Source organism: Netta rufina, assembly GCF_964035555.1.
Source record: "Netta rufina genome assembly, chromosome: 10".
Lineage (NCBI taxonomy): Eukaryota > Metazoa > Chordata > Aves > Anseriformes > Anatidae > Netta > Netta rufina.
Genome location: NC_140133.1, coordinates 11,743,571 through 11,761,605, shown reverse-complemented (window position 1 = coordinate 11,761,605; position 18,035 = coordinate 11,743,571). Strand labels below are relative to the sequence as shown.

The 18,035-nt window shown below is 47.6% G+C and overlaps 1 protein-coding gene across 1 annotated transcript in view; it reads left to right on the top strand.

Moving 5' to 3' along the window:
* Nucleotides 1-15,266, top strand: part of ABTB1 (ankyrin repeat and BTB domain containing 1) — a 28,549-nt gene extending 13,283 nt beyond the window's left edge. The window contains exons 8-12 of the mRNA XM_084292489.1: nt 273-388; nt 5,520-5,618; nt 6,218-6,385; nt 9,628-9,828; nt 11,642-15,266. Coding sequence (XP_084148615.1) covers nt 273-388; nt 5,520-5,618; nt 6,218-6,385; nt 9,628-9,828; nt 11,642-11,848 — 791 coding nt within the window. The 3' untranslated portion in view covers nt 11,849-15,266. The remainder of the gene's footprint in view (nt 1-272; nt 389-5,519; nt 5,619-6,217; nt 6,386-9,627; nt 9,829-11,641) is intronic.
* The last annotated feature ends 2,769 nt before the right edge of the window (nt 15,267-18,035 follow it).

Below are 18,035 nucleotides of genomic sequence, written 5' to 3'. Positions count from 1 at the left end.
GCCTGTAGCAACTTTGTGTTCGCTACCATTCATATTTTGGTGCAAGGAGTAAGTTTGAGGAGAGACAGGCATCCCTTTCCAGCCCTGCTCCCGAGCTGTAGTGAGGGGTGCTGTGTGCATGTTCATGTAGGGCCATCACTTGTGCAGTGCAGTAAAAGCTACACAGCAGTAACGCTGACGTTTCCTGCAGTCTCTTTCTTTTCTCTAAATGGGAGAAAATGTTCGTATAGGAATTTAGGCATCTCTGCTGTTTTGTTTTTTGCTTCTTCCAGTTTCTTCCAAGCCAGGGACCTGTGTGAAAGTGCTGACGATTGAGCCCACAGGTAACTGCCGGCTGCAGGAAGATCTGGCTCTTCTAGCAGACTGCGCCCTGCCAGCCGAACTGCGGGTAGGGAGCATTTATCCTACTTCTGGTCTCTCTGGGGCTGTGGTATGTGTTCACATGTGTTCGGTCTCATTCTCTCCATTTGAGTTTAATGCTTGCTTGTTTGCTGGTGTTAATGCTCCAAGCTGATTTTGTAAATGCTGAAGCATTTTATTGCTTGGAAATGCTGTAAAAGTATTTAATGAGGCTGTCAGTGCTGGGCCTTTCACTCGGATTTCTCCCCCGGCAGGGATCTTGGTAAATGAAACCCTTGCCATGCGCTTGGTGGGGATTTCCCCATTGACTACAATGGGACGAGAGTTGGTCCCCCAGCTCTTTTTCTTTCCCCCAACCACCCTTCTTGAATATCAGGAATACTTTATCAGTGGGCACTGTTACCCAAGGGGGCGCATAGATGGAAGGTGTCTTGCTGGGCTTACTTGCTGGGAACTGACGCCCTGCAGCTTCAAACCCTGCTTTCAAACCCTGAAATATGTTCAGCAGAAATGAGTCCTTCCAAAGCAAGTTTAACTTGACTGGCAATAGATCTGTTTTTCATAATTATGTCTTGTTGATCCCTAGAAACGGTCCACAGACAACAGATTGGTGATCATAACATTAAAATACCATCAGGATTATTAGTTAGACTCAGACATGTGGATATTTGCACCTAGTTGTGGGAGAATAGGTTAAAGATTAGAGGTCTTCATTCTCCTTGCATCTGTTGCTTTCTCTAGTACCAGCAGTTTCACTTTGCTTTTGTCTGCCCTCTTTTTCTTTCTCTTTCATACCAAGCACTGAATTTAATAACATGAACTCATCTTTGGTGGCTGCTATGCCCAGAGGTTGTATGAGTGAGTGCTGTAGCAAAGTTTATTGCCTTTCTTCTTCTTTTTTTTTTTTTTTTCTTTTCATCTCCTGCTGAATAGACCTGTAATAGACCTGTATGCTGCAGATGTCAGGGAATTTGATGAAGCAGAGAGGATCCTTTGCTCAGTGTGTGTGTGTGTGCATGCAAGTGCAAGAGTGTGAGTGACCAACCTGATGAACAGAGTCTTACCTGCAATATGCCGGTGTGTTTTGTGCTGGCTTTTGGCAGACACGTTTCTTTGAGTACAGAGCTCTTTATAGAGGTAGTTTTTCCCTGTCAGGTTTCCACCTACCAACTCAGGCATCGTTCCTATGTAACTTCTCTCCCCCAGATAACTGCATTTGTTTGTGGCTCTCAGTATGCTTTCCTATATGCTTGCAGGCTATAAAGAGAGGTGATACTAAAAGAAATCCCTAGTATTACCTCCCCAGGAATTAAAATATGGATTGTGGCCCCAGAATGGTGAGATTTACATAAAATTTAAGTCACTCCACAAATAAATCTAATGCTTTCTGTTTGATTTCTTGTTCCTAGATCTTTATACCACAATCCCGTCAGAGTTAAGGTTTTCTCCTCAAGAGTTAGAAACACTTCCCATGTAATTCTTTCATGTGAAATAGGAATTGGAAGGAAAATGCAAAACTTGGAATAACGCAGTCATCTGACAGTGCCATGAATGCCTTTGTGAGTTGTGGTTTTCTTGCTGTGTTCATAAACCAGAAAGAAAGCAGCTACAACAACGTTAGGGTTGTTAGGGCTGTGAAAGTGAAGAAGGCATGGGCATATGCCTATTCAGTAGGGATTTTGTATGCTGTGCACAAACGTGTGCTTCTTTAAAGTCAATTTCTAAAAGATTTCCCTGTTGTTTCTCTCCATATTTTTTTCATTAATTTACAAAGAATATATAAACAAATGTCATCATCCTATTCCCATTTATCTGTTCCTAACGTTTGCAAATTGGTAAATTCTGTGAATTAGAAATCTTTTTCCTGGACAGAGAATTCCCACTTCCTCACTTCTACAGGGTCTCACATCCTACAAGGAATAGCATACAAACCATTTAACTCAAAATGTCGGTGTCAACCGAATAGTCATGTTCAAGTATCTATGTTCTCTAGAGAAACATAAACGTTTTCTAGCATATGCAAAACACAATTGGTGTTTGGCTTCCGGGTCAAATCCAGCATTTTTTGATGGCAGTTCAGGTAATAACCAGAATTTGATGAGGCATTCTGAGCTGCTGCATACTGTGTAATGCTGTACCAAATGGAATTGGGATGTATACCACTTTCTATTTCACTATGAACAAATAATTTACATGTGATGTCTTTATCTAGCACTTGATCTCGTGCCTGCCCAGTGACCTCTGAGTTAGAAACTCCAGGACTTCCAGTACGGAGGACTGCAGGCACATCACTTCCTTGCAGCTGTTTTTTCATTCCTTTTTAACTGAAATCTTATTTTCCAACATAAGATGAAATCAGACTTAGAAGGATCAGCATGGCATGAAAGAAATACTGTTCTTTCCATCTGTAGCCACATTTGGTGTGGCTACAAAAAATGTGGCCATTTGTCATTTTTAGCATAAAGGTGAATGTTGTATGGCTTAGAAACATTTGGAAGTAATGTCACTACAGCCACGTAATGGAGTTATTGGTAGTTATTCCTGGGTTTTGCTTCTTCTGTTTGGCAGAGGCAGATGAACTGAACTATTAAAAACTTGCATCAAAATTTTTTATCCGGTCCACTCGCATCTGATTATGGGCTGGTAATCTCCTCTTGGATCGCTAACCCCTGTATTTTGTGTTGTCATTTATTTACAATTGAATCTTCTTGCTGAGCTAATCTCCTGGCCAGGGTACAAATTGCTGTCACTGAGCTGTTCTGCGTGGTTTTGCTTCCAGCAACATTTCTATTTAAGCACTAATAGCAAATTCATAGCAGCAAAGGCTTGATCCTTGCGATGTCGGGGAGATCCTGTGAGTGTTCGCGCTGTCTTTTGCTGCAGAGGTGTTGAGAATATTTTTGTATGGTGAATGAGATATCGTGAAAGTGTTTGCACCTTGTAGGCTAGACTGTTCTGTGCCTCTTGGGCAGCATACTTAACTTTGCAGCTGTGCTTTGCCTGAGCAGAAGTATGTTAAGAGGTTGCCTTAATGGGGGGGCACGGGAATAAAATGTTTTTCTGCAGGGAAGAAAAGACGAGACGAAATTTCTGAAGTGTGACAAGGGAGGAGAGTAGAAGTAGAAGAGACTTAAAAGGGGAGTAAAAAGGAAAAAATCTGCAGAGCCACTTCATGCTGACTAGGAGTGACAATGACATGACGTTGCTTTTGTAGTATGAATTGGAAATGACCTTGTAAACCTGAGCAATTAGAGTGCCGACCAGGCGAGGCTAGGAGCTGGAAATTGAGCCAGTAGGATTTTGTAATTCAGGAGACAAACTGAGCCAAACAAACTCCCATGTCCATCCCAGAGGGGTGAATTCTTTCTCAAAATTTATATTTGGGGAATGAAAGGAGCAAAGGATGGATGACCATAGGAGCTGGGGAATTAATGCCTTGATCTAACTTGTGCTGCAAAGAGTGGCATCTCATGCAAAGCCTGTTTCTAGTTGCCTGTGAAGTTTTTTTTGGTTTTAATTTCATATCAGCATTTCTAGGAAAGGACATGGAAGCAGTGAGGATAGCAGCAGGGCAAATAGAGCAGGCAGTCACACCATGGCTACCAGCTTTTGTAATGGGATGCCACAGAGCATCCCTGCTGGGGTATGTTCATTGCCTCCAAACACGAGGCATGGATAACAGCAAAATAACAGCCCAGGGAAGCTACAGATGGGGCAGTTTGTCTCATCTTTGGTACTGGAGGTGTCCTTTGTGTTAGAGCTGTGTAAGAAGCAGGTAATAGATCAGGTGTGGAGTGTTCCCTGGTGGCTGCATCTGTTCTAGGGGAGAAGTCCCCTGGTGGGGATGTAAGGGGAGGGCTCACAGTGGGGAGGAAGCATCACTGTGACAGCCCTGCATCCAAATTGAATGTTGCTGGCCTTACTCTCATATGATTAGGAAGCAGAGGCTGCCAAATGTTGCTGTGGACAGACGAAGAGCACAGCAGATGGGGCCAGATTGCCACGTTTGGCGGTGTTGTGAGCTTTTGCCAGCCTGGTGCCTTGCCACATCCCAGGACCTGTGTAAGAGAAACCCCACTGCATACAAACTGAGCTCGTCTGAGAGCACCACCCCAGTGCATTGCGGGCTGGGCCTTTGTTTAGTCTTGGAGGGTGGAGTCATCTGGCTCCTTAGTAAGGCTGAAAGTGTGTTGCTTCCAGTTAGGATCCAGGCAGGCATGTTGGAAATGATGCTTAGGTAGGCTGTGATTGGAGACTGGTCTTAGAGGTCAGCCCAGGATTTTCCCAGGTGCAAATTTGGGATGTATCTTTCCTGGATGAGAAACAGGGGTAATAAACTCCTTGTCACAGGCAGCACAGGGGCATGTGTCTGGAAAGCAAGAACCAGGAGGAACTTTTATTTCCAGAGATTAATTGTCTTGGTTACGTGACTGTGAATACAACCTCTTTTTTTTTTTAGCAACCAAACACAGAATAAGGTAGAAGTGAAAATATTTGGAAGTGTCACTTTAAAATAACATAAGGCCAACAGATTTTTTTTTGTGTGTGTGCTGTCTTTGTTGGCATGTGGGACTGGGAGGAGGTGTGTTGGTGTTAAAATAATTCACTGGAGTATTAATACCGCAACAACACTATCTTTGGCTGCAAATCAAATGAGAAATTTAAAATGTGCTTTGGAAATGTTAGATTATTCAAGTGAAGCCATAATTGTAGCCAAACCATTTTAACGTGGTTTATACATCTATGTAACCTGTACTTTACTACATCCACCTGGAGATCTACACAATAATGTGCTAGTCCTAAGCTCTCGTAGGCTTATGATACTGACTTTGTGAAATAAACGTCACCTCCACTTGGTTTGCTGCCTTGCTAGGTGGTGCAGAAATGCTTTCTGGAGGTGTATGGAAGGGTCAGGGAGTTTTCATTGAAGAGGGAAGCAGCTGTAACTTGCACCAGGAATATCTCTACCAGGAGTGCAAGAACTGGACTCCAGTCCTTCCCATCAAAATCTTTCTTCAGAGCATCTCTAGTTCTCTGTGTTGTGCTGAGCGAACAGATGGATGGTTGCATCTGGGAACAGCAGGAAGTTCAAACTCAGGTTCCTGAGCATGTTTATGGCAAGAACATTAAAGGCAGGATTTTCTGGTTTCTTTTCCCAGGTTGGTTTTGGGGAGTTGCCGTTTGACAGCACCGACAACTTCAACAGTTGTCCTGACGTGTGTTTCCGGGTGGCAGATTACAACTTCTTGTGCCATAAGGTATGTGCCTGCACTATATTTCGTTCTCCTGTTCTTTGCCCTGAGTGCGCTGTCTTCCCCACTCATCCAGTGTTGGATACACTTGGCAGAAGCAGCATTGCCTCATCAGCTGGAAAACCAAAAGTCTCGCTGCAGCTGGAAACTCTGTTCAAAACATTTAATAGAACAGCAAACCCTGCCTTTCTTGCAGAAGTGAGGAGATAAATTTATGAATTCAGCTACAGCATTCACAGCTGCAAAACATCCTGCTGCTGGTTTGTGAGTTCAGTGCTTGGAGAGGGGAATGTTTGATTTACAAGTACACACCAATAAGAATAGATTTTGAGATCTAACCTCAGCGCAAGCTCCTTCCCTAGTCCCATTCTACTTGTTAATCTCTTAAGTTCACAAATGCTTTTGGTTCTGAGGTTAGGCAAGATAAGAAATAAGGTATGGAATAAAGGGAGGAAGAAGTCTCACCCAAAGAGTGAAGATATAGTTTCAGAATATAGGGAGAATTGGAGTTACAGAGTTTGAGCTTCAGAAATATCTTTGAGCTGCTCTGACAGGTAGTGCTGTTTGGTGAATTGCTAGTGTTTTGGCCTTTCTTCCTTCTCCAGGCATTTTTCTGTGGTCGCAGTGATTACTTCAAAGCGCTACTTGAAGACCATTTCTCTGAGAGTGAGGAGCTGCAGACACAGCCCAGCATCCCTGTGGTGACTCTCCACAACATCTCAGAAGACATCTTTATCCGGGTCCTCTACTACATCTACAGCGATGATACAGAGGTGAGGCCAGCCACAGAGCTTTTCCTCCTGCACTGTTTAATTCTGGAGGTGTGCACAGCAGAGTTTTTCTGCAGCATCCTGGGGATTGTTTCATAAATACTGCCCTAGTCTGCTACTTCATCTCTGTCTTAGGAACCTGTGTACTGGGACTTGCTGTGAGCTCTGCAGGGAGATGGCTTATGTGCATGACATTCAGAATAAATCCCCGCTCTTCCGTCCAATGACAAAAGTGTGGAAATTAGGTTTCATGCTGCATGTTGGGCTGGTAAATGCAGGTCTTTGCAGATTTCCCCCTTGGGCTCTGGAAGGGTAAGGTGGGGAGCTGCCAGTAGATGGCAGATCGAACACATTTGGAGATGTGGAAAGGTTAAGAGATTCCTACTTACTTACCCTTGGCATCATGGCCCACTTTTCCATTCGTAGTGAGTAATTGTTGCCACTGTTATTTATTGCTGGTGTGGGCAAAGGTTCCGCTGGGAGACCAAGGCCTTGCTGTGCTCACTATTGCAAGCAGGGACAAAAGGGCTCTAACCCACACAATTTTAAGTGTAGTGGAAGGTGCTGCAAATTTCAGCAGTTAAGCAGCTTTCTGCTTTGATTTTGTGGCACATGCTTTCCACAAATGTAGCTGCAAGATGCCAGGACACATTGGAGCATTAGGGCAGTGATCAGAGACTGCTGCACCTGCCAGTGTCAATTTTTCCAAAGCAGCTTTCATGCTCTGGGTTAGGTGCCATGTACAGAGAGCGCATGCAGCTGCGACCTTGTTTCTGCTGATCTGTTCACCTCGGGGCAGCAGCCAGGAATACACAGTGGGGAGAGATGTATTTAGCAGGCAGCAAGAGCAGGATTGCCATTGGTATGCCAGAGAGCAGATGCTTCCCTTGTCTGTGGTCTCCCCTCAGCCGTGCTCTGAAGGAGCAGGAAGGGAGGCAAAGAATTGTGTTGTGGTTGTGAAGATGCTCCTGACCTTGAGACCACGCTGCAGTGGGACCCTGTTGCCTTGCACCTCTGCAGTCTGCCTGCTTCTTGGTGGCTCACAGGAAGGTCATTTCCCAGTCAGCTGCCCCTTCCCAAGGGGTGTCTCAGCTGCCCTAGCTGGACTTGGGGCAGGGCAGACCAACAGCAATAGGTAGGAGTGGAAAGGGTCTTGCTTGCATGTTTCCTGTGCAGGATGGTGCCATCACTGGCACTAGCTTGGACTGTAAACTGAGCAGACAAGTTGTGAATTTCTCTGGAGAGTTCATCTGGCATGGAAAGAATGGTCAAGAAAGCAGGAATATAGCTCAAGTTCCACACTTATATGTGGAGTGTTCTCCCTGGCCCCTGGATTTCTCCAGACGGATGCCAACACTCTTGGTTCCACTTTTCTTTCTCCAAATAATGTAAAAGTTTTTCTGCTCTGTAGTAGTGACAAAGCTTGCAGCAGGAGGGAAGAATATGTACAGAGCCCAGGAAGAGTTCCAGGTAGAAAGAGAAGCTGCTGATCAGAATAATTGTGTGGGCTCGAGGGGAGTTTATGGAGGAAGCTGCTGCCATCAATACTACTGACTCAAACACCTCCAGCTTGTGAGGTTCCTGGAGCCTTATGAAAGGACAAAGCAGCACTTGATTAGCAATCCCAAAAGCTCTGTTACATCACTGTGGCACTATAGCATTCAGGACATGCCTCTAACACATCCTTCTGCACAGCTGTTGCGGGGTGTTGTACTGCTGAGACATTTGCTGTGAGTAGACAGTCCAAACACCGGTGTGGACAGCTGTAGGGGAGGAAATAATCAGCTTTTTGCAGTTGTCAGAGTGAGCAACCACACGTGGAGCTGTGCATAGCAGTGTTTTTGCTGCTGAGCAGTTTTTAGGGCACTGCACTGTGCTGCACTAGAGCTGTAGTTCCTCAGTCTAGACCAGCGTGGCTTGGTCTCTAGAAACAAGTGATCTTGCTTCCTCCCCAGCCTCCCCTGTATCCTGCAAATTGGCTGTTAAAATGCATGTGGGTAAGTGCACTCTTTGCACTTCACATTAGCAGGAACAGAACTGTGCAGAAAGTGGCTCTAGTTCCAGGTTAGTGACGCAGATGGCTGACTAAAATAGGATTTGCCCAGCCAGGGAGGATAGATTGAATGAAGCTGGAGGTGGTGTCTCCAGCATTACCTATGGCATTTTTTATCCTCCTATTGCAAGGAACAGAAGTATCCAAGAGGGAAATGGGAGGCTGGTTCTCTACCTCAAGAGCCTCAAAATGTTAAAGGCCATTAACAACAGTATGAACTTGAGCATCTGGTACATGAATTTAGTTCAGTTTGAATGCCTGTCAAAGCTCCAGTGATATTTGATGTGCAGTCTGTTCCACGGTTAGTTAGGCTTCACATACAATTTATTTGGGGTACAATTTTCTGTGTGCTTCATCTAGCTCTGATCCATATGTCGAAATACTTGCTTGTGGCTTGAAAGCCCCACGTGATTTGACCTCCTTTTGATACTGCGATGCTTCCAAGGAGCCCTGGTCCTGACAGTACCTGCTGTGATTACTGCTAGCTTTGAGAGCTGCCTTTGAAGCCGAGATGAGTCGTGTGCTGTCCTTTTGCCTGTGGGTTCCTTGATCTTAGATCTCTGCAGCGCTTGCATTCATGCTTCTCATTCCCCTTTTCGGAGGCTGGTTTGCGCCTTCCAGGTGTAGTTTGATAAGATTGGGAGTTCCTGAAAGAGATGAGAATGGCAGTGGGGGCAGGAGGATATGCTGGCTGGCTTCACAGAGCCAGTTTGAGGGAGGAACTTAAGAGATTTTGCACGGTTTTCACAAAATGGGAATCCAGAAGTAGAAAATGGGAGGAAAAGCCCGAGTATGGACAAAATTCTCTGTTCTGCCAGACAATCTCTCTGAAGAGCTTTCAGTACCTCTGCTACAAGCTACCTCCTTCTGTTGCCATGTTGAGTATTTCTGAGCAGCCAGCATGCAGCTACACTTCAGTGTTTCAAATTGCTTTGTGCTTAGTTAGGGGGTCAGCTGCAGGATGGCAAACTTCTTGCTTTACACTGAGCAAGCTGCCTCTGCAGCATTTTAAACTCTACAATGACTGAGTGGCAGACCTAGCCCTGAAAGGTTGAGCTCCTCTCTTTCCAAAGCAGTGTTTGGGCTAAGCAACATTTCAGGGAACCTCTGCGAAGACACAGAAGAAGGCATTTTGCAAGGGACGAGTGAGGTGGGTGTTATTGGGCAGTAATTTCCCTCTTTCCATTGCCAGCTGTCCCCGGAAAATGCCTACGACGTGCTGTGTGTGGCAGACATGTACCTGCTGCCCGGGCTTAAGCGCCTGTGCGGCAGGACCTTGGCACAGATCCTCGAAGAGGACAACGTTGTCAGCATCTGGAGGATCGCAAAGCTGTTCCAGCTGACCCGGCTGGAGGACCAGTGCACGGAGTACATGGCCAAGATCATCGAGAAGGTAGCAGAAACGCTCCCCGCTGTGCTTAGCACATGTGCCCATAAATTTAAATGCACAGTGAGCTGTAGACTTAATGGTTGTGCTTGATCTGTGATAAATAGTTGCCCTCTCTGGTTTTATGTGCTTCCTGAAGAAGAGCAGCTGTTGGGTAGGAATACTCGTGGTGAGTTAGGATGGAGTTTGGGATTGTCACTGCAGTAAGCCAAATGCTGGGGGCTGTCTAGCATAGCCCTGGGGGCTGGAAAGCCTACCCCAGAAGTTGTTTAAGTGCTGCGGGCAGGTGACTTTCACCAAGCTTTCAGCCACCATGGCCAGAGTAGCAGCAGTGTTGTCAAAGTGCATCAGCTGCAGCCTGGAGAACCCAATGGGGTTGGCAGGGGAGCTTGGTGCAGGAAATGTATGCAAGTGTTCACACATAGCCTGCTCGGGGTGGGGAAGGGTGGTTTTCCTGGCACACTGCTATCTATTGGAGTCATCAATATGATCTCTCTCCTTTAGGATGACAAATCTAACTGCAGAGGTTCTCACAGGGGAAGTTTGGCTGTTGATCAGCCAGAAACAATTAATCTAATGCTGCAGTTTCCTTTACGAGGCTCCATTTAAGTGTTATGCTTAGTGATTATAGCCTGAAGTGTCAGGACTCATGGATTAAGTTGCCGTACAGAAGGACAAACTAGAATCCATGTGGGTTTATTTATTTATTTATTTTATGTCCTTAGACAGGTCTCTCTAAGTGGCTTATACAGCTCACATGGGAATCTAACATTTTCACCTGCACGTTGGAAGGTGTGAAATTCTTTCTAGCTTGTGAAAACAGTAAAGGGAGTAATTTTAGGGCTGTTATTTTGTTCAGTGTGTTGCTTGGGGATGATAAACACATCATAGTGCACCCAGATTCTGGCTTCAGAAAAGAGAATTTGGTTTGAAAGCTGAATTGATACCTCAAGTAGTAACTGGGCAAGGTAGGGCTTTGCTTGTATGTTCCTCTTCCTCTTTTCTAGCCTGAGTGGGCATCCTTGGACCCAGTACTGGCAATGTGCCTTTCTAAGGGTGTTAGCACAAATGAAGCCAACCCCAGCTGTTAAAACATCAGCAGCTGCCAGCATCTCGTGGAGATGCACTGATGATGGCAATGGGGAGAAATTTTGGCAGAGTGGCTAGCACAGAGCAGGGCTCAGCAGCCCGCTGCGCCCAGGCGCAGTTGGGTCGCACAGACAGACGGAAGCTGCCTCTCACCCTTCAGCACACCACATGTTCCTGGGGAACTCGGTGCAAAATCATTCATGGGTGACCTGATTCTGTCAGGATGGGCACAGAACAGAGCAGCTGCACTGCTGTGATCTGCTGGTGGTGGTGGGGTGAGAGCCGTGGTGGAAGCAGGCAGCTGGGTCTCCTGCTTCTGCGCTGGGCGCAAGCACCCGCTGCCTTGCCTGTTGCAAGACATTTCCCAAAGGTGTCTGGCGAATCTCCTGGTTCCTGCTGCCAGTTCCTGCTAGGGAGCTTTTCTGGAGGGAATATTATGTATATTCATGTGCCCTGATAGCAGAGCTACGGATTCTTAGTGGGTTTTACAGTGCGCTAATTGAGCTGCAGGTTACTCACAGCTGTGGCTTCTTACTGTTGGAGTATTACTGCCTCCTTCAGGTGGATAGCAGGACACATCTCTAAGGAGACACGGGAAGATTTGGTAGCCTTAGGATTCCCCCTTCTCCTGTCAGATCTCTAAAAAGTGGATGAGCCCATTATCCAACAGTTAACATCTCTTTGCCTGCCTTCTTGTCTTCCTAACAATGCTTTTGTCCGCCCCATCCAGCTGGTGGAGTCGGAGGAGTTTGTGGCTGCTGTGAAGGAGAATGCAGAGGCTGTGGAGGAGCGGCAGGAGACTGACTCCATTCCCCTGGTCGATGACATTCGCTTCCACATCACCAGCAATGTGCAGACTTATAGTGCCATCGAGGAAGCCAACCAGAAACTTGAAGCTCTGGAAAACCTCCTGGCCAGTATAGGGCTTGAGTGCTGATGTGTGCAAACCCTGCCTGTCATATGCAGCCTGCGTAACCCCCAGTGGGTTGGCTCGGAGTGCAAGAACATCTGAGTCTCTGAATGTTTCTTTTCCTCTACTTTGTCCTCCTTCCCATCCACTTCCAGGCATGGTTTCTTTTTAATTTATTTACGTCTGGACATTTGCATGTCTGGTTTGTGTTTGATTTTATTTTGGTTTTGTGTCTCCTTTCGGAAGTAGCTCCCAAAGTTCAGCCTAACTCAGTAGCTGCTGCTTTGTACGATGCAATGCTGATAGGAGACTGCAAGCCGTGGGGGTGAGGGAGTTGCTCGGGGGGACTTGCTATGCCTGGTGTTATGATCCATCCTGTTCTGTTGCCCAATAATACACTGCTGAAACTGGTTCATGCCTGGGTATTTGCTGAACTGCCAGCAGCAGAGGAAGAAAACTGGATTAAACTCTTCAAATAAGTATATTAGAAAGAAGATGGCCTTTCTTTCTTTCGTTATCAGCATTATGAGATTGGCAAAGGTGAGCAGCACTTCCCTAACAGAGAGACAGAAGCACTTGGCTGTGTGGAAGCTGCTGTTTTCACCTGCTATTCTAGTTAGGTGGAAAAAGCCAAAGTGATTTCCAGGTCTTCCCTAGCTTTTCATCGCTTTGAAGTGTTGTCATTTGGATTTCCACACTCAGAGGAGTGGAAAACCTCAGATTTTTAAAGTATCTGAGTTCTGACAGGTGGACAATGTATATGCAATCAGGAGGGGAATACAGAGCAAAGATTTGATGTTTTCCTTGTGCTGCATGGGATGCACAACTTAAGAATTTAAAAGCTTTGCTGAACAAACATCTTTGGTAATACAGAAGAGATCAGAGACCTTCCATTCCTAGAAAGCAGTAGCTTTCGATGCATAAAAAAGGGAGAGCGCCCCTTGTCTCCCTAACAGGGGAAGGAAACAGCACTTGTTCTTGGAAACAGCACCTTTCCCTTTCTCTTGGTCCATTGTGGTAGAGAAAAACTGACTTGCTGGTTGGGCTGGGGGAGAGGGGTCACCAGAAGTCTTCTGAGAAAGAAGAAGGGGCCTGTTGGGTCTCTCACGGGGCAGCTGTCCCACTCTTCGACCTTCTGGCTTTGCTCAGCCTTCAGCCTTGTAGGTTCGTGGTTCTCCAGGAAATTCACTGTTTGTACTAATGAATGTTTTGCAATCTGTGTTCTGCACTAGGTCGTGTTATCTCTTCGTCTCCTTAGACTCCTAATGAGGGTAATGATGTTATTTCTCCTCAGCACCGACCAGCAGGTGATAGCCCTGCACAAGTAGGCAGCCCTGAGAGCTGTTTAGCTCCAGAATGGCATGTTACCAGAGTCTCAGGTCTCCAGAGCTTGAGCCAGGCATACTTTCAGTGCTGTGAGCTGGGGGGACAAAATGCATTGTGTGAAGCACATAGGGAATCTTGCACAGGTGGTGGGCTGCCATCACCAGTACGTGTTGTCATTTTGGTCACACCGTGCAGCAGGAGTTTAAAATCCATGTCAAGTGTGCTTTTAGTGTTTGAGGTGAGGATTGGGCACGGGTTCCCTGCAGCTCCAGGGTCTTGTTTCCTGTAATGGTGGTGGCACTACACACGGATGAGGAAAGGGTTTGGAGATCCAGTGTTTAGCAGGGACTTGCTAAAGTGCAGATATACTGGGAGGATGGGTCTCCCTTCCCCGCTAATCTCACCTGGTGAGGCACTCATGCTCCTTCATATGAGAACTGCAAACTCTGCCCCTGCTCAGAGCATCTGCCCCTACCTGGCACATGTTGCAGCTCACGTGGGCAGACTTTGGGCACTGCTTGCACTCAGCAGGCTGGGTTCAGCTGCAGTGAGAAGGTGGCACTGGGCTTAGCCGGTGTATTCGAGAAGCTGGAATTTGGCAAAATCACGTCAGGACTGAGTTACACTAACAGAAGCTGCAGGCAGAGCTGGCAGAGCAGGAATGAGGTGCAGTGCCACTAACTGGACCCCGGATGCCCATGCACTTTGTTGTCTGTATTTAACTGGTTTCTCTTGCCCAGCAAGTCTCTTTGTGGTGGGAGATAGTGGCTGCATGGCTGCTTCAGTTCTGTTTCAAAAAGCTTGTGAGGACACATACGGAGTTGTTGTGGTTTGCTTTCTGCAGCCATACAGGGGTGGGGGAAATGGGTGTGTGGGTGCAGGGTGTGTTGCTGTTTGGGAGCAGCAGGAGTGCTTCTGTTTGGGGTGGTGGCGTGGAGAGGAGCTGTGTGTGTGTTGTGTGGTGTGTGGAACGTGTCTGTGTCCCTCTCCAAGCTTAGTTTGGCTTTGACAAGACCACCAAAGAGACCAGCACGGCTTGAACTGGTGAAGGCATCTCAGTAGGTTTGAGGAGGGGAATGGCTATCTGGAAAGCTGGAATATGAAGCCCCATATATTTGGGGAAAAGAAGGGTGGAAGAGCAGAGCTGCCTGTTTTCTTGCTCTGTGAAGCGTCAGGCTCATGAAGCCTGCACAGAAACAACCGTCAGCTTAGCCCAGCCGGTTCAGTTCCCCTGTGCATCTCCTCCGTTTATGGCTGAAGATGACACTGAACATAAGCACGATGTTTAGTTTATCACATCCCCTCTGCTTCTCCCGCATAAATTCCCCATCTGACATCTCGGTAGGCAGCTTCCCACAGCAACGGTTGTGACAGCCCTGCACGAGGCTCGCTCGGAGCCCCAGAGAGCAGAGCGTGGCCTTTGCCTTCTGCTTGTACCGAACAAGATGTAGGCACAGGATTACCGAGGAATGCGCTCATTCTTTTCTCTGCAGATGCCTCAGCTGCTTAAGCAGGATGGATGCTGGCAGTGGGCAAGGCGGGAGGGCAGCAGAGGAGGGGCAGCGGTGCTGGGAAGCGTTTTCCATGTGGCTGCTCTTAAATAATTCCATTCCCGTGTCCTTAAGCGTGGAGCGAGTGAGGCTGCGGATGGACACGTGGGAGGAAAGGTCAGCGTGGCCTTTTGATCTGCTCCCCCAGCAGCCCCGTTCCTCACGGACTGCTGAGCAAACCCCTCGGCTGTCTGCGGCCGCTTCTGTGAGCCCCGCCGGATCGGCCAATTACCCGGGGTCCTTTATCCCCCCCACCCCTTTTGGCAAAACAGGGCTGTGAAAAAGCATGCCTAAGCAGATGGTCAGCATGCAGGCAAGCTCTCTGATTAACATGAGCCAGGTCAAAAAGTAGATCGAAAATCACTTTATTCTTGCTGCATATAATTTTATCACGAAATAAAAAACTTAGGGTTTTTCTTCTGTTGCCGGCGTCCTTTTTGTGTTCTGTTGCCTCTGTCCTTTTAATTTACTACTTGCCACTTGTCGAATTAAGGAGATTGTAAAGTTTATCAGAGCAACAATATATTTAAGAAGAAATGTATAAGCATGTGTGCAGCAATAAAATAGTATATTTCACTATATCCGTTCCCGCTGTAGCCTGTTTGTTACCGACTCACATCAGTGTGCCTTTATTTCTGAAAGGACTTGGTGGGTTCTTTGGCACTTGTTCCTGCACCTGAACCAGGGCTGGCTCTGTACCAAACTTCCGAGAAATGAAGAAGATGTGACTGCTCTCCTCTCCTGGTGACCTGTTTGGACAGTCCTGCCATTGGTGTGAAGCACCAGCTTGGTTTTGTGCACTCCTTTCTCCCAGAACTTTTCTCCCAGCACTGTTTTTGTGAGCAGTTCCATGGTGTAGATGTGGTCTGTGTGCTGGTGGCGTGTCAGGGAGATGATTTTCATCTCAGGGTGCTCCTCTGGGAGGTCAGTTGTCTGATCCTCTCTGCTCGTCACCCCCTGCCTTTGTTATTGCTGGCTTCTCGTTAAATCCAAGGATGGAGATTTCTCAGCCTCAGTGAAAAGCTCTTCCTGTGCTTAACTCTGACGTGTTCAGTGCACTCATGGTGCCCTCAAAGCACGTGTTTTCTCCAAGCCTCAGGCCTGCTGGAGTGCCAGGCAGTGTTTCCTCTCCTCTGAGGACAAATTCTCCCTTCTGCCCCCTTGTATGCCTGTGTGGCTGCGATAGTTCTGGTGGCAACGAGCACGACGAGCTGCCTGCGCACAGCCTGCTGACTCCAGAGCATGCCTTGGCTTCAGAGAGCACGGATCCAAGCACCCCCCTTCTAGCTCCCTGTAGGAACGCGCAGCTTTCAAGGGGGGAGAGCAATAGTAACTGAGTGAGTAATGCTGCTGAAGGGAGGGACGGGGTTTGGCAAAGTTCAAGCACTAATCAGGCTTTTGGGACTCGAGGAGCGGTGCTTATAAGGAGTGTCATTGTGCTGCGAGAGCCTGGAGTACCAGACGAGTATCTTTCAGAGCTGTCGGCGCTGGTACAGTCATGGTCAAACAAACAGTGTGGAGATGGCACCTTCCCACGGAACAGCTCGCAGGCGCTGTGTGTTGACAGACTCGTCTGCTCGGGGTGACACCGAGCTGTTCTCTCTTGCTGTGGGCAGCCTGCTGAAGGCTGTCGCAGCTCGGGGAGCTGGATTGTGTCTGGGCTCGGTTTTTAAGGATGAGCGGCTCCTGCTGGGGCTGGCGGCGGAAAGCGAAGGCTTGGCTCGGTTCTCTGCTCGCGGGGTGTGTTGGCAGAGCCGGTTTTTATTTTACCTTCTAAGCTAAAACAGATTTGACATAACAAATTTATTAAGATAAGAGAGGCCACGCTGGCAAGCCATTTGTCATAGTTGGGGCCTGTTTGGAGTAAAGGTGGCGGGGCTGCGCGCCTTGAAGAAGCACCAGGGGAGGAGGGCAGTGAACTCCTCCGGGGTTACGGATGTTTTGGGGGTTTCAGGTTGGAAATTGGCAGGGGGTTACTGCCAATAAGCAAGGCGAGGTCTGCAGGGAGGCAAGCTTAAAGCTAAGTGTGATCAGCGTCTGGGGAAGGCGTGTACGTGCCTTCCGCTTTTCCTGGCCGTGGTTAACTTCGTAAGCCTGCAGGTTTCAGGCGAGGTTTGAAGGGCACTTCAGGAGACGAAAGCAAGCCTTTGGAAGAGGATCAGTACCATGCAAAGAGCTAGCCCTGGTCTCGAGGGTCTGGTTGCTCAGTTCCCAAAATAAGCTCTGAGAAATGAGTGTGAGAGCTTTCCTCTCCCTCCTCCTGTTGCTGGCAGAGCAAGCTCGAGGGGAAAGAGAGCGGGATTGGAAAATGCCATCTGCTCCAGGGCTGCTCCCTCCTGACTGCAGCTCGTGTGGTTTTCTGACAAATCGTCCTGGGGGGCCGGCTTTGCTCCCTGCTCTCTTTGCTGGTGTGGCAAGACATGAGGCCATTGCTTTGGCACGGTGTGGTAAGCAAGAGGAAAACTGGGGAACGCTGTGGCAGGGCCAGATGTGCTGGTTCGTGGGCTCGGGTGGAGCTGGCTTCTTTTTAAGGAAAGCCAGAGCAGTGTGACGTAGCTTTCCTGTGGAAGAAACTGGGCTGGTCTGTGTTGTGCTGGTGTCATTACAGCCCTGGTAGGAAGAAATGCTTCCCTCTTTAATCTTTCGTCCTATTGCTTCTTTGCTAGCTGGGGTCATCCCAACACCATTCGTGCGAGGCTGTGACAGTGATGAATTGTGCAGGGCTGTGCTGAGACCTGCTCTAGAGGGAAGGAAAGTAAATACGTTAGTTACCGCTCCTTGAGATATGCTTTTGGAGATGAAGGCTGATCTTTCATATCAAGGCTAAGATGACATTATATCTCTCCCTTCTGCTCAGAAGGTTTTATGCTAACACATTCTTGGCACGGCACAGCAGAACCACCAATATTTCTATGAATTTTATTAAGCCTGCTTCCATAACGGGAGCCAGCAATCTGCTCTCTCTAACTCCTTCCACCCTCCTCCTCCCTGGAAGTAAAACTGAACTTTTATCCAGGAGTTTTTAAACCAAGTTTGTTGGCGGCAAGTTCAACCTCTTTCAAATTCCCCAAAGCTCTTGTTCAGAAGCTGGGAATGCCTCGGGCAAATTGTCCAGAAAGATTTTCCTTCCGAGATGCTTCTCCTTGAGCTCGGCATCTTCACAGCCATTCAGGGCACGGGCTGTGTCCTGCTCCTCCTGGGGTGACTGCTCCTTCCCTCCCCGATGCCTGGAGGAGATGGCGTTTCTTTATTCCCGCTGTTACTTCTGATCACGCATGCAATCCAACAACAGCCTTTTCGGTCTGCAGGCACACAAGTGGAAAGTGTTTCTCTTGCTC